General features: G+C 41.2%; 1 protein-coding gene across 1 annotated transcript; it reads left to right on the top strand.

Annotated features, from left to right (window-relative positions):
- Positions 1-4,378: 4,378 nt before the first annotated feature.
- On the top strand, positions 4,379-13,735 carry DEGS1 (delta 4-desaturase, sphingolipid 1). Its single transcript, XM_082047946.1, has 3 exons — positions 4,379-4,551; positions 5,497-6,239; positions 8,458-13,735. The coding sequence occupies exons 1-3, from the start codon at positions 4,470-4,472 to the stop codon at positions 8,602-8,604; spliced, it is 972 nt and encodes a 323-aa protein (XP_081904072.1). The 5' UTR covers positions 4,379-4,469; the 3' UTR covers positions 8,605-13,735.
- The last annotated feature ends 1,446 nt before the right edge of the window (positions 13,736-15,181 follow it).

The raw sequence follows: 15,181 nt of genomic DNA, 5'->3' as shown, positions 1-15,181 counted from the left end.
AATTTTTTACTGTTAAAGATCTCTTTAGGCAGATGTCTGCTGTCAGTTTAAATTTACTGGCATGTACTTTATCTTTTAAAAAATAATAATTTTGAATCAAAGGGTTAGCATGATAACTATAATTACTGTGTATCATTTGATACAAATTCATTTAATGGTCGTTCATGATGATAAATACATGTAATGGTCTAATTACCAGATAGTTGTCGTTAAGTACTTTTACACAAGTAGAAACCTGTGAATTACATTTACTTAAAGTTTATTCATACATCCCTTAATATATTTCATTGTAATTTCTTTATTCATTTCTAGGAGATGCAAACAATTTCCCCCACCTTCACAATATATGAATAGTTTCAGGTTATTTGAAATTACTATTTGTTTATATGTCAGTGAATCTCTAGTGGTGTGTAAACTGAGCTGTAAAGAACAACAATGGCCTATTGTTAACATGAAACATTCTCCGTGAACGGTGCCAACTTGGAACCTTCAGCTCAAGGAAGTATCACATGCTGGAAATTTGCAGGTGCATCCTGATCCTGTGTGCTACCCAGTACGGTAAAATTGAATGAGGCCCACAAAACCTAATGGGTAGAGGGGGTGGTTATGAATAAGCTCTGAGAAATGTCACAACAAACATTCACCACTGTTTCCTTTTCACTTCCTTGGGAGGCAGAGAGACACCAGAATCAGATGTCTCTGAGCCTGGAATATACACCAGTGGTATAGATGGCATGTAGAAAACAGAACGAGCTAATCGCATAGAGCAAATAGCTGGAACTTTAATTTCTGGCACCATACTATCTCTCATTAAATAAAAAAAAAAAGATGCATTTTGCAGTATATAAACAACCTGATAAATAGCCTGAAGTAAAACTAAATCACTTTTGACTATAGATTTCTATATAAGCTTGTGTGAGTTGGTACATCAGCCTCAAAAACTCCAGTATTAGTAGTGATCAGTGACTGTATAATCTGTTCAAGGAAAAACCTCAAACTAGTGAGAATAAGATGGAGTTTACAAAGTTACATGGAAAAATAATTTTATTTGCAGCCAGTGTTAAGTGTTAGCACTTGTAGAAAAGGCTGAAACTGGACATCTCAGGGTTGAACAATAAAGCAATAATAAGTGTCTTTTATAGTTAGTTTCTTAAAATAGATTAAAATCAGTGAGGCTAGCTTTCCTTCTTTTCAAGCTTGCTTTTTTTTTCTCCTAAAAAAAGCAACTTGCTCTGTAAACTGCATTTTGGTTTTTGTTTTTTGTTTTGTTTTCATTTACAAATTTGTGTATCTAGTGAACACGGTGAAAAAATGGTACCCTAAGATACCACAATGGTACTTTTTTGAGGGAAAAGCTGTTTGCAGCCACATCTTGCTCCCCAAAATGAACAACTTGTATAAAAATACAGTATGCAATCGCCTTGTAAAGAAGGGCTAATAGATGTAATAGGTGAAAGCCCTGAAGGAAAAAAGACTACTTGCTTAACAAGATAAAATTCTCAGATTAAAGAACAGAGAGGAAACAAATGTTATCTCCAGTCCTGACACTTGGCATAGCAAGTTAATGACAATAGGTCATTAATGTTAGGACGATGCCTTCATGTAATTTCTTGAAAGATAACACTGTATTGAACAGAAACTTCGTTGCTATTACTGAGATCTTTAGCAGTTAATTGTGGGAAGCACTAAGACTGCCTAAGGAATTTAATCAAGAGCCTCTTGAAAATAGGGTGAGGTAGGTTGTTTTCTTATAAGCGAGAAGTACCTTATTTCTTGGTTTTCCTGATGGTTTTAAGACCTGGCAAATTACAGTACAGATTGTTATTTCATTCATAAGTAAATTCAGTTTGAAGTATTTAATAGGAATATGTCTGCTAGTTGTGAACTATTCTGATACTCTGCAACTCCATTCCTATGCAACTTTGCACCATAACTGGGTGAGCTCACTTCTCTGCACGCCTTCCGCTCTTGCAGTTGTGTTTTCTGGATCTCACCTGCCTGTCTGGACGAGAATGTGCTGCCAGCTTTGGTTTACGTCAAGGATTTTTGTTCTAGCTTTGTGCCAGCTGAAGACACACTATGTACCAGATCTCTTTGTCTTCAGAAGGGAAAACAGCAGATACAAAACCTGTTAGCTTGCTGAAGACATAATAAATCTGGATTTGTTATATGGATTGCTTAAGCAAGAAAAGCACAGTGATTAAATAGGAAAAACACCTTGCACTCCAATTAATTTTTCCAAAACTTTACTATTTAATATTTTTTTTAGTTGTTTGGCTGCTATGGAATGTTTAGTTTATAAATCTGGGGTCTTCTGTTTAATTACTCTACTGAAACCTGTGACCATTTACAAACTTACATACATTTGCGGTGCCATAAACCTGCCTCTGTGTACCCAGCTCTTGATACTTTGTCTCTCCTCCGATGCTCCTCACAACAGCTGCAATTTTCCGCATCCACAGATGCATTTGTTCTTTTGGCAGGATCGTTCCCATAGATGGGAAGGTCTCTAACACAATGTCAGATAGCAGTGCTAATATTTGAACTACAAGAAGATGGGAACATTTTCAGAAACATTATGTACAGTGTTTAGAGTGCAGTTGAGCGAAACACTTGAGATCCTGGCAGTTTTGCAGTCAGCTTCTACACTGGTAACTCAGAAGCATTTCCTGGTTTATTGTGAAGTGGTCACTGAGCAAGAAGTAAAACTGAACATCTTTTGCAGGGACAAAGTGCCTTGATGAAATCTAAACGTATGTTTTACCTCTTATGCTGCACCAGCTCTTACAAAGTCTACAGAATTCAGCTCATGTGACTAAGGAGGGAAAAGCTGTGAATAAACTTTTCCATCTCTCCTCTGCTTGCTCTCCTTCTCATTTCTAATTTGTATCCCAATACACACAGGTTAAAAATGTATGTAAACAAAAATATTCACAAAGCTGTTATGTTATAGATCCTGTGCTTTGTCCATTACTTTAGATTAAAGACATTTTAAAGTAGGGATTGTATTTCACCTACACAGGCACAGCTGCATGTGGGGCTTTTAGCAGCTGGTATGTATTATCCTTTTTTATTCATTGTTACTAATACTCTTTAAGGGATGCATCATAAACCTTGAGATATTCATATTAGCTTAATAAGGTATCTTTTACATTGTGGTAACTTCCTGTGTTGCTTTTAGCACTATTATTGATTCAGATTATTCTAATTTGAGTGGATTTATGGACAACTAAAATTCCAAGCAAGCAGTCATTCAACTTGCACATAAAGTAAGCTTTGTAACTGAACTGCCCACAGTCAATACTATGAGAGAAACTGATGCAGGGACAGATTAAACGGAGTTTAGTTCTTATAGAGGAGTTTCTCAAAAATACCTTCCCACAAAAATGAAGAAAACGGAGACCTTTGTACAGGCATTTCGAGTTGTAGCTAAATATCTTTAGGCAGCTTACAGAAATTTAGATTTTGGACAAATGAGAGCTAGTCCTCACAATCATTTGTCTCTTACCTTTGGGAAAGAAAAAAGTATTTTTAAAAGAGGTGCTGTAAGATGCTGTTTCCTTTTCCAGCCTGAAGAAAGCGGGTCGGACAGGACTGCCCGGCCATCGCGGCGGCTTCTGGGCGGTTGGCCCAGCAGCTGAGACGGGCAGAATCCTCACAGACAGCTGCACCGGCACAAACAACGCTCAAGGCAGCAGGAGAGGCGGGGCGGGGCAACTCGAAGCCGGTGAGGTTTCACCGGCCCAGCTTCTTAGGGGCTAGTTTGTCCACGGTGAAGGGGCTTCGGCTTCCCGTGGCGCGGGGGCGATCCCTGGGGCAGGGCCTGCGTTAGCAGCCGAGAGTTTTTTCTCTCTCCTTAAGTATTAGTTGTACATGCGGCGTTACCAAAGGCACCCCCAGCGCAGGCAGCGGCACTGCCGGCTTCAGCGGCTCCTTCACCCCCGCGCTGCGCTGAGGCGGCAGCGCCTCATGGCCCCTGGGGAACCCCTGCGGCCGCCAAGGAGGCGCAAGGCGGCTGAGCGCCGGCCGCAGGCCGCGGCAGGATGAGTCAGTGCCGCCGCCTCCAGCGGGAAGGTTGGGGAGCCGCAGCCTGCTCGGGCAGAGTAGCTGGAGCTGTCCCCTGAGGCGGGGGACACACGGGATCCCCCCGCGCCGCACTTGTCCGCCACCGCCGCAGCCCTGGGCAGCAGCGCGGCCCCGCCCGCCACGCGGCCCCTCAGGCAGCGGCTTCGCCGGGCGCCTCACCCCGGCCCGCCCGGGCTCTCGCTGAGGGGGCGGGACCTGTCAGTCCTGACAGGTCCGGCAGCAGCCAATGGGCAGAGAGGACGGGGGGTGGGCGGGACGCTTGCCAGACCGCCTCCGCGTCGCTATAAAGTTCGGTGCAGAGGGTGTCGTGCGTCGGCTGGTGCGGAGCGCAGCGAAGAGGGTGACGAGCAGGCTGGGTGGTTGGGGGTCGCCGCGCTGCCGGGATGGGTAACACCGTCGCCAGAGAGGATTTCGAGTGGGTCTACACGGACCAGCCTCACGCCGACCGCCGCAAGGAGATCCTGGGTGAGGAGGGGGCGGGGTGACGGTGCTGCCAGCTGCGCGGTGCTGGGGAGGGGGGTGAGACACAGACCCCACAAAATGGCCGCCCGGGCCGGGGGGCGCCGCGGGGAAGGCGACGCGGCAGGGGGTCCGCCTCTCACCACCAGCCGTTAACGGCGACCGCGGCCAAGCCGCGCCGGGCCCGGCCCGCGTGAGGGGAGCGGCGCTGGCCGCGGGCGTGGAGGCGGGAGCCGCCGCCTTGGCGGCGCTGGCGGGGGAGGGGACGGGAAGGAGCATGTGGGGGAGGTGGTGACTCGTCCTCTGCGGGGGCACAGCCCGCGTTCCCCCAGGCATGGAGCGGGCGGCCCGCGCTGCCATGTTGAGGTCCGAAGCGAGCGCTGAGCAGCCGCGGGGCGGGCGGCGCTGCCGGCGGTTCGGTTCCCGCTCCCCGCGGTGGCTGCGGCCGCTCCCCGCCCGCCGCCGCTGCGCCCTTCGTGCGGGCGGAGAGCAGACGGATCGTTGATAAGGTGTCCGCTGGCCCTTATCAATAGATGGTGTGTCGTACGGAGGGGTCATGGTGGCACCCAGCATTGGTGGTAAATCAGCGCCCTTTTAAGTAAGACAGATGAATCGCAGCGGAGCTTGCTCAAGCGCTTCTGAATTGCTGGTGGGTTGTCAATTTACAGCCGTTTCCTTCCTGGGCAGGCTGGAAGTGGTTCTGGTGCTTGCCATGTACATGTCTAGTTGCCGAACAACACAAAAAATGCTACATTATTTAATCCTAAAGGTTTATTTATAGCCACAAATGTCACAAGTGGAAAGGCGGTGCATTTTCATTGCCTTTGTAGACATATCCTAATTGGGAGGAAAGGAAGAAATGATAACGTGCTTTTGTAATGTAATTGGGATAGTTGGCTGTGAGGAGAGCTGCTAAATAATTCCTTTTTGGTGTAATTCTTTCCCATCTAGCTAAGCATCCAGAGATAAAAGCCTTGATGAAGCCAGACTACAACTTGATCTGGGTGGTTGTGCTGATGGTTCTTGCACAGTTGACTGCCTTCTATCTGGTTAAAGACTTGGACTGGAAATGGGTCATCTTCTGGGCTTATGTTTTTGGGAGTTGTATTAGCCACTCCATGACTCTGGCTATTCACGAGATCTCTCACAATAGTGCCTTTGGCAACAGCAAAGCCATGTGGAATCGGTGGTTTGGAATATTTGCCAACCTTCCTCTTGGTCTCCCATACTCCATATCCTTCAAGAGATACCACATGGATCACCATCGTTACTTAGGAGGTGATGGAATTGATGTGGACATTCCGACCAACTTTGAAGGCTGGTTTTTCTGCACTCGTTTTAGGAAGTTCATATGGATTGTTCTTCAGCCCCTTTTCTATGCGATTAGACCTCTCTGCATCAATCCCAAACCCATTACTCGACTTGAAATAATCAATTTGTTGGCTCAGCTTTCCTTTGATGTGGTGATATATTATTTATGGGGAGTCAAATCCATCTTTTACATGCTTGCTGGTTCCATACTTGGACTTGGGTTGCACCCAATATCAGGACACTTCATAGCTGAACATTACATGTTTTTAAAAGGACATGAAACTTATTCCTACTATGGGCCACTTAATTTGCTCACTTTTAATGTTGGTTATCACAATGAACATCATGACTTCCCCAATATTCCTGGCAAGAGCCTTCCACTGGTAAGTTTACTTCCAATGTTATTACTTTTTCTTAAGTGCTACCTTAACTTAAGTCAGGTAGAACACTGATAGGTAGAAGAATGGAAGTTGGGAGGTTAAAAAACAAACAAAAAAACCAAAAACAAACCACCAAAAAAAACAAACAAAAAACCCTCTAGAACAATTTCTGAGTTGAATAATGAAAAATAATTACTTACTGTTTTAGTGATATCCTGAACAAGCTTCCAATGAGCTGGCTGCTCAAGCCCCTTCTGTGAAAGGAGAGGGGAGGAAACATGTCTTGTGCTTTGCAGTAACTTTCATTTTCTGTAATTACAACCAGCATTTTGGTTTCTGCAGTTTATGCGGAAAACTAGTTAAGAAGTTGCAGATACCTTCAGAGATTTGTTGGCTCTCTGAAATCTTAAGGACAGTATTGTAATGCATGTTTATCCCTTAGTCTGTTCTATCATTGACATTCTCTGGTGGGGAAAAGAGAGTTTGAGGTACTGCTAATGTTTATTGTACTGTTGACAAATATTTAACAGCTTTGTAGTTTGGAGCAGCTCAGTTTCCTCTGGTAAGAAAACCTTTGAACCCTAAATAAGTTTCAGCTGTATACTGACAGAATTAAGGCTTCAAAGCTAAGACTTCGACCTGTCACATCTGTATGAGTAGCAGAGGTGAATTTTCAAACTAGCTTCTGCCCACTTCAATCTTTGCTGGTTTATTTTAAGCAGGTGCTTAATTCTCTTTATATATGTGTTTCCTAGTTGGAACGTAGGAACGCAGCCTTCCAGGGTTACGCCTACAACTAACTTGCCTTCAGTGAAAGGTGGTTTTCATTGGGCACTAAATTTGCAATTTGGCAGCAGCTCTGGTGTTGGTCTTGTAGCTTTATTGCGCTTGGTGATAGCAAGACCTTGTAAGCTTGTGCTCTAGTCTAAACTTGATGGTTATTTCTGTTGTCAGTGGTGGAACTGTAAATAAAAGCACTACTCCAGCACTTCTTCAGCAGGGCAGTTAAATTCTAGAATTGGTTTGCTGGGACTTCATTTTTTGTGTGTTTTGTGGTTTTGTGTTTGGGTTTTTTTGTTTTGTTTTGTTGTAGAAGACAGATATTTATCTTACTCAGGTTTCACCTGTCAAATACAGCTGATGTTGTTTTAACCCACCTTCAATACTTAGGTCTGTGCTGTGAAACCAGCATTTCTCTTGTTGCAGCAGTACTTAAGTCATAAATAGGGAACAATTTTTTCAACTATCTAATTGCAGAGGTAAATACCCATCTCTGCTACAGGACTGTTAATGCATGGCTCTGCTAAGAAAACAAAGCTTTCTTTTAGAACAGTGTAGCTAATTTGATTGGTCTGGACTCTTCCATGCTGTGTGCTAAAACATCACTGAAGTACTGAACACTTGATTCCAGCTGGGGTACTAGTGAGCTGGGAATAATTACTGTTGAGTAAAAGTATACTGGCTAGATGCACTATTCTAGAGGTGTGATGACAGATTAAAATGACCTTTAGCTCTAAACCAAGCGTGCAAATATCTTGGGTTTGTTTGTTGCTTGTACAGATCAATATTCTGTCTAAAGCTATAGAGTTTTGTGAAAAATCAGTTTTATTCTGTTCAGGTTTTTAAGGCTTTAGGTGGTTTGCCTTAAAATACTGGTAAGGAGATCTAACCGAAACTCCAGCTCTTCTTTTAAAATGGTGGTCTAGTCAGTATGTACATCTGAGAATGGAGTTCTTGGAAGCAGTTAATATTAATTCTTTAATGTCTGTCTTCAGAAACAAGGTGTTTCTCAGAAGTAAGATTTTTTTTTTTGAGTGCTGAGGTTTGAAACTACATGTAAAAATAGCTGTGTTAAACATCACATCCTAGCACTTAAAACATTCTTTTTAGCAATACTCTTATGAGTCAGCACCGAACTGAGTCACCCTCTTCCACAAGCAACCAGACTGCTTGTTTTGGTGAGCCACATCACAGTGAATGGACAGTGTTAGCAGACTTTGTTCTGCTGAACTTCGGTGTAAAAGTTTCACATGAAGTTTACTTAACCAGGGAGTTGCCTTTTCCTTCAAGAAACTTTCACACTGTGGCACTAGTAGCCTTTCATCTAACATCCAAAAATGAAACTTTTAGTGCTCTGCATTAAGTTACGGGTTGAGGATTGTAAAGTTGTGAGGCTTGGTGCTAATATAAATAGTAAAAAACCCTCATATCTCCTCTTTAGGTGAAGAAAATAGCAGCTGAATACTATGACAACCTGCCACAATATAACTCTTGGATAAAAGTACTGTATGACTTCGTGATGGATGACACAATTAGCCCATATTCACGCATGAAAAGGCAATTAAAGGGTGAAGTGAAGCAAGATTAAACTTCTGGCAACCAAAAAACTTTGAAATGTCTGCTTGCTTTAAAGTGGCTGGTATAAGGTCTCCTGCTAAATGTTTTCCCCAGTGTCCTGAAATAAGATCTACTGCATCATAGCAATGCATCCTTAAGGATTTTGTAGCAGACTCCTACCAGCTATAACATTCCTCACAGTCCTCAGATTCATTGGTTTAATGTGTACATGTTTGCCTAAGGATCAGTGTTATATGCATAATGCTAAATCACTTTGTTACAGAATTTACTTTGGCAAGTGTTAAATCTATATAAAATATCTGACTTTTAATGTTTTAAAAGTTCTCAATGTGCAGTGTACTTCCCACAACATGCTGTTTAGATGACTGTAGTGTTAAAATGCTGTACTTAACTGTTAATTCTAAACTAATGTGATCTGTAACTTAAACCTTCTGTTGAACCCATTTCCTAACGTATGGGTGGAAGAATGAAATTTGCACAGAAATGTTAAGTCTGCTTTTGTTTAAATATGTAACATGTCATTTGAAGCATTGCTTTAAAGTTGTATCTTTTCTACTGAAAGTACCTTAAAGGAGCGATCTGTCAGAATGAAACTGGTGTCTTTGAGATGGCTGGTGTGACTTCCTTGTAGAAAAGGTGGGGAATTCAAGGGTTTGCCAACTTTGTGGGTCCCCACCTACTGCTGCTTGTGTTAGCATATAGCTTGAGCAGCTCACATTTAGAATCGTAATTGTGTAAGCCAGTAGGTAACTCAATAAATTAACGGATTAGGTTTTTTTGCACAGGAAAAATCTCTTTACAGTTTGGTTTTCTGATCTACAAAGAAAAATGATTAGGCTTGTCCGAATTGCTTCTGCTGTTACTATGGTTTTAAATGCTTGGTCTATAAACATTTACACTCATTTTGAAATTTGGCTTGTATGGAGAACTAAATCAACTGAAGCAGGTACTGTTCTGGCAAACAAGGCTGCAGCCACTGACAGCTTTACCTATTAAGTGTATTTGTCATTTGTGTACACAGAAAAGCGTTGCTAATTTTTTTTTCTGAACCACCAGTACCCTACATAAGCACTTGTCTGTCTTATATATTAAAATGTGGTGAGGGCACAGGCAGTGATACCAAATTTCCTGCCTAAGAAGTTTTTTAAATTGGGGACAGAGAATGGATGGACTTGCTGAACACTGAAGAATCTCTACATGCCTCAGGGCTATCAGTATATTTGCCTTCTGTCTTCTAATGCATGATGGCTTTAAGCTGTCAAAGATGGCTGTGAATCACTCTTAAATCTCAAATGGTGATCCTATGGTATGTTCTGATCTGGAGAGTGGGACCTGATGAAGGTGGAGGTCTTAGCTGCTGTCCACATTGGTCTGCTGTAAGTAACTTAATTTTTAGATGCCTTCAACTCCTGTTTGTTTTTTTTTTTTTTTTTTAAGAAGCCGAGTGCCTGACAGTGCATTGGTACTTCTTAACCCTTGCTTGATTGTGGTCCTAGTTTTAATATGCTTTAAGTGTGGGCCCTCACCTGTGGTTAAGCAATAGAAATGGTATGGAAGTATGCCAACAACTTATTAGTGACTTTATGATGATGCCGATAACATGCTAGCTGGCCAGCTTATTGCTCAGGGTAGAGTGTAATATCAAAATATACTTTATCCAGTATTTTTACATGTAATTAAAAAGCAAAGATTAAAGTAATATTGGGTGAATTTCTGACTGGTCCTCTTATGCTTAAGGACCTAAGCTTTAGAGAAATCTGGTATTTTTAAAGCAGATGCAAGACCTGGTCTGTTGAGCAATGGTATAGGTGGACTGTAAAGAGTCACTACCTTTCCTTTCTACTCAGAAGAAAACTGACTTTGAGAGACTTGAATAGGCTTTTCAAGTTGCAAAACAATTTCTTTTTAAGCCATTTCTGAATGACTCTTTAAGAAGCAACATGTGGAATATCTTTTTTTGATTGCTTACTGTAGCGGATGAAGGATGGGAAGTGTCTCCAAAAAGTTTTATGGCTAAAAGCTGAAGCTAAGAAATTCAGTTACCATAGATGAACACTTAAGATAACAAGAGTTTGGAGTCAAAATTTTATAGTTGGGCTTAGTTACCTACTTTGTGGAATCACTAATGTCCCTTACTGTCCCCCAATGGGTAGTACAAGTGTGAATTCCTTTTAAACAGGACTGAAGTTGCCATCTCTCTTGTTAAAATTCTAAGTGTTGCTTTAAGGTGTTCTGTGATCTTTCCTTTCAACTGTGATTATAAATACACTTTTCACTTTAAGAGCTGCAGAGTAGTGGGTGGATTTTGAGGGAAATGTGCCTTGCCGTAATCTTTCTGAAACATCTGCTGCTGGCTGCCTACTGGAGAACACTTACTGGATGAGCTTAATCTGAGTCAGTGAGACTTCGCTTTGAATCTGAACCATGGTCTGGTACTTGGAAGCATTGGTAACTACCATTCTTAGGCATATAATTCTTCTGTGATACACAAGAGGCCCTGGCATCTTAACTTCAATAGCAGGGATTTTGCCAGAAGCAAATAATCTGAAAGCTGACCTACACTGCAGGATAGCTTCATCCCCAAAGAAGAGTTAGAAGCATTTCTGAACTACTGGTAAAAGGAATTAAGACCAGATGGGCTACTTGACTTGTGTTTGTATTCTAAATGAATAACTAGTTTTCTCTGGTCATATTTATAATGTGTTTAGTCCAAAGGCATAGCACAGAAATAAAAACAATTAAAAAAAAATGAACCATCCAGTTGTTTTTAAGGAATTAAATAATCTGCATTGATACTATTAAAATATATCTGGCAGAAACAGGTCAGTATAATTTAAAAATATTTTATCTGAAGGTGGGAGAGAGCTTTGACTAACAACTGAAGAACAAATTAAACCTGAAGAGCATTAAGAACCCTGACAGTCAACTTTTAAAGTCTATTCGGATGGAATGAGTTAACTTGGTCCTTTCTACCTGCTTGTTAGGGTTTGTTCCTTTCTGTTCAGCTAAAGCGTATTACTTGGCAGCTTGGCAAACTTCCCCTTTATGTGAAACCAGCCCAGAGTTTAACTGTGAAACCACAGCTGACTTGGGGTCAGCTGTGTTAAACATGTCATCAGAGTATTTTAGCTGCAGTTATTGTGCAGAGCCCTGAATCCCCTTTGGGGCTTTCAGAATGATTTACAGTTTTCACAATAAACTGCCTTACATGGCTTTCAGCACCCCCTGCACTAATTATCTTAAGCTGTTTAAGTGGAATAAGTAATGCACCCTGCAATCTGATCACACCAGGTGTGAGTTTTTTCACAAGACAGGTGTGGGTATATTCCTCTTCCAAAACACCTCTGTGCTTGTTTTGCTGTTGAACCTGCCTGTTCCACAGCAGTAGCCCATTAACATTGTTCAATGGGTGCCTCTTTCTGGCTGCAGAGTGACATTCTTTCTGATCTGGGGCAAGGCTTCCTGTGTGGAAACAGAGGTCAGTTGCAAAGTAGTTAAGGCTTTTAGTTCTGTCTTAACATTCCTCTGGTTAAGCCTTTATGTACCTGCTGGCTACATTTAATGCATCCTTTGTGGTCCACGGATGATGAGAAATGGATCTGTTCTAGGGAAGTGGACATTGTTAGATAATGAGCTCTGCCTCCTTGGCATTTATTCTTGTATCAAATGAAATAGCATGCCACAGGAGAAGTTAAAGCTGAACCTCATCATTAAATAAAGAGTAAACAACCAGTTATGTCAGTGCTATAGATTGCAGACTGCTGTGCTAATCTGGTTGGACAAGCAGCAGCAAAGTCACTTTCAGGTAGTGATCTGCCATGATTAACGGTCTAAGACACAGCTTTTGGAAAGTGTGCTCCTCTGTCATTTGAAAGAGCCTCAAAAGACTCAAGGCAAAGCATGTTCTGGTGTTTCAACTTGCACGTTTTAAAGCACAGCAGCCACTTCTGGGTCTGCCAAGATTGTTTCTGCAAAGTCCTAGGAGAAGCCTTGATAAAAAGGTGTGTCTAAATCATGCAGATACGCCTTCAGTATAGCCACCTGCAACTCCATGTACACAATTCTCTATCAGTCAAATCCCCTATTTCACAATCAAGGCTGCAGTGGCTTATAAGACTTTAGTGAGGACAAAAATCTTGAAAAACTTTCCTATTGAGCCAAAAATCAAGACAGATTTTTTTTTTTATTTTCCCTGCTGATGTTTCCCTGCACTACCTCTGCCCCCTATCCGTGCTTAAGTTAGCATCTAATATGCTGTGGGATAAATCATGATTGTGATTTAGGTAGGAGCTACCCTCAGGCAGAGAGAGAGAAGAATGGCATGATGAACAATTTCTTGAACTTGTCACAACAGCAATAAGATGACTAGAGGGAAAACCTCCCCCAGGCATGTCTGCTAGGAGGGGTGTATGCAGAATGAAGTAGTGGTCTGTATCACGTGAAAACGCTTGTTCCGTCAAGCAATTCCCATTTGCTGTGTACAAGTACCAGGGGTCTTGCATTTTATTTCTTATCAAGTTGTTGGTTGTTTTTCAGTGGTACTATAGCCTAAGCAGAATTTCCTACAATAAAAAGCTGCAATATGGGTGCAGCACTTTCTTGTGCAACCAGTTGAATAGAGTTCAGGTGCCCACCCTTGTCTGCTTCTCATTGCACATGTAGCCCAGACAAGGTCAGCAAACAGAATATGGACACTTGACTGATGGGGCTTTTTCTGCCTTTCAACTTCAGATTTTTCTCATAAAAACAAACCCTCTTGCAACCCACTTCTTCTTCCACTATCATGTTTTAAGGAGAATGATCATCAGACACTTTGTATATTACACATTTATTTTGTTTTAGAACTCTTGATAAGACTATATTGTTATTAGTACTTAGATAGTAGTAGTGTTATTACAGCTACTCAAATAGTATTTTCTCCTTACTCTTGTCTTGCAAGTCCTGCCTTGCTTTCTTGCTTCATATATACACAGGAATTATACTATTGTAAGAGGGAAAAGAAAATTCTTAGGTGAGTATGTCAGGGCTTGCAGGACTTTACTTGTTCGTAAGCTCATCAACTATGGCTATCCTTAAGTATGGCAGCAGGATTTTCCTATATATATCAATAAAGGAGAAATCATTCATGTGGTTATTTTCAACTGTAAAGAGTAGCTTGTTTCCCAAGTATTTTTATTCTCAAGAAAGCATGACAAATATTTCTAGATTGTGTCACTGAAGTTCTATCACAGACATTTATTTTTATTCCTGATCACATTTTTCTATATAATTTGTTTTGAAACTAGTGTAGGTGACAGGCAAGTAAAAACAGTGATGGCCTTTAGAATGGTCATATCTAAAGGCAAAATGGCTGACAGTTTCAAAATGGGTATTTTGAGGCAGCATTTGCTCTCATGGGGCTTGGTTCTTTCTTTCATTGGTCAACTCTCAAATACTGAAGTGACTTGAGTGTGTTATTGCACTAAAAGTGTTCACAGCTTACTGTGACACAGTTGTAGCTTCCTATAAAGCAAAAGCCTTTTTATTTAAGAAAAGTGGTAAAAAACCACCAAAATACCTGTAAAGTTGTAGATGTAGAGCTAAAATGGGAAAAAGTTTATGTAGCATAGGTGGTTCTTCTACAGCTCTGTACATGGTATCTAGTTAAGGGACTATTTTTAACTGATATGTACTAATTGCATTTCCTCACAGTAATGAACACGCACAATGAAACTACTCTGATAAAAAAATGATGATCCTTCATCCTGGTGTTCTGGGAATCACAGCAATTCCTGAAGCTCCAACCAACCCTGATTTACCATTATAAGCAGATGAGTCATCATCTGCTTTATGCACAGGGACTTCAGTTGTTAGTCATGTGGGCCATAATTTGAATGACAGAGTCTCAGGCTTTGCTGGAAGAGGAAGGGACTATCATACCATCTTGTGCAAAAATCACAGTGGTGTCAGTATTTTTAACACACAACTCTGTGGTGATGAGTTATTTGTAATAGCCTTCCACGTTTACTTTTGGGAAAAATGTGTGAGATCTTTTGTCAGATGGCAATTCGGAAGAATGTAAGATATAAGGCACTATTCTCTCTCAAGGCAGCAAGGTTAGTCTTCAAGTTAGATCAGGTTGTTCAGGGTCACATCTAACACATGGCAATTTATTTAAATGAATTACGATTTGAGTAGGAGATTAAATGATCATCTTTCTTAAATGTTAAAGTAAGTAGGGGAGGGATGCTTAAAGAATAAATGTTGCTTACAAAAACTGTTTTACTTTTTTACATGGAAACTTCATTACTTAAAAATTACTTAAAGTTTGATGTTATCCAGCTTAAAAGACTTGCTGTGAAATTGGGCAGCAGAAAAAAACAACTATTTCCTTTTCTGATTCTTGACTGATGGTTACAGTGCTTTTAGGAAGAAAAAGACTCATGAAAGGTAGGAACTGAGATTAAAGAACTTCTTAGAATGACAACAGTGGAAAAAAAAAAAATCCCATGAATGTTTGTAGGTTTCAGAGATTACTTGCTCAGTATCTGCCACATTTCAGTATTTTGTTTTAACTCAGATACTTCCCAGTTTGCTGATGTTGAAAG

The sequence above is a fragment of the Streptopelia decaocto genome (genome assembly GCF_964273445.1).
Source record: "Streptopelia decaocto genome assembly, chromosome: 3".
Classification (NCBI taxonomy): Eukaryota; Metazoa; Chordata; class Aves; order Columbiformes; family Columbidae; genus Streptopelia; species Streptopelia decaocto.
This window is presented reverse-complemented; position numbering and strand designations above follow the sequence as displayed.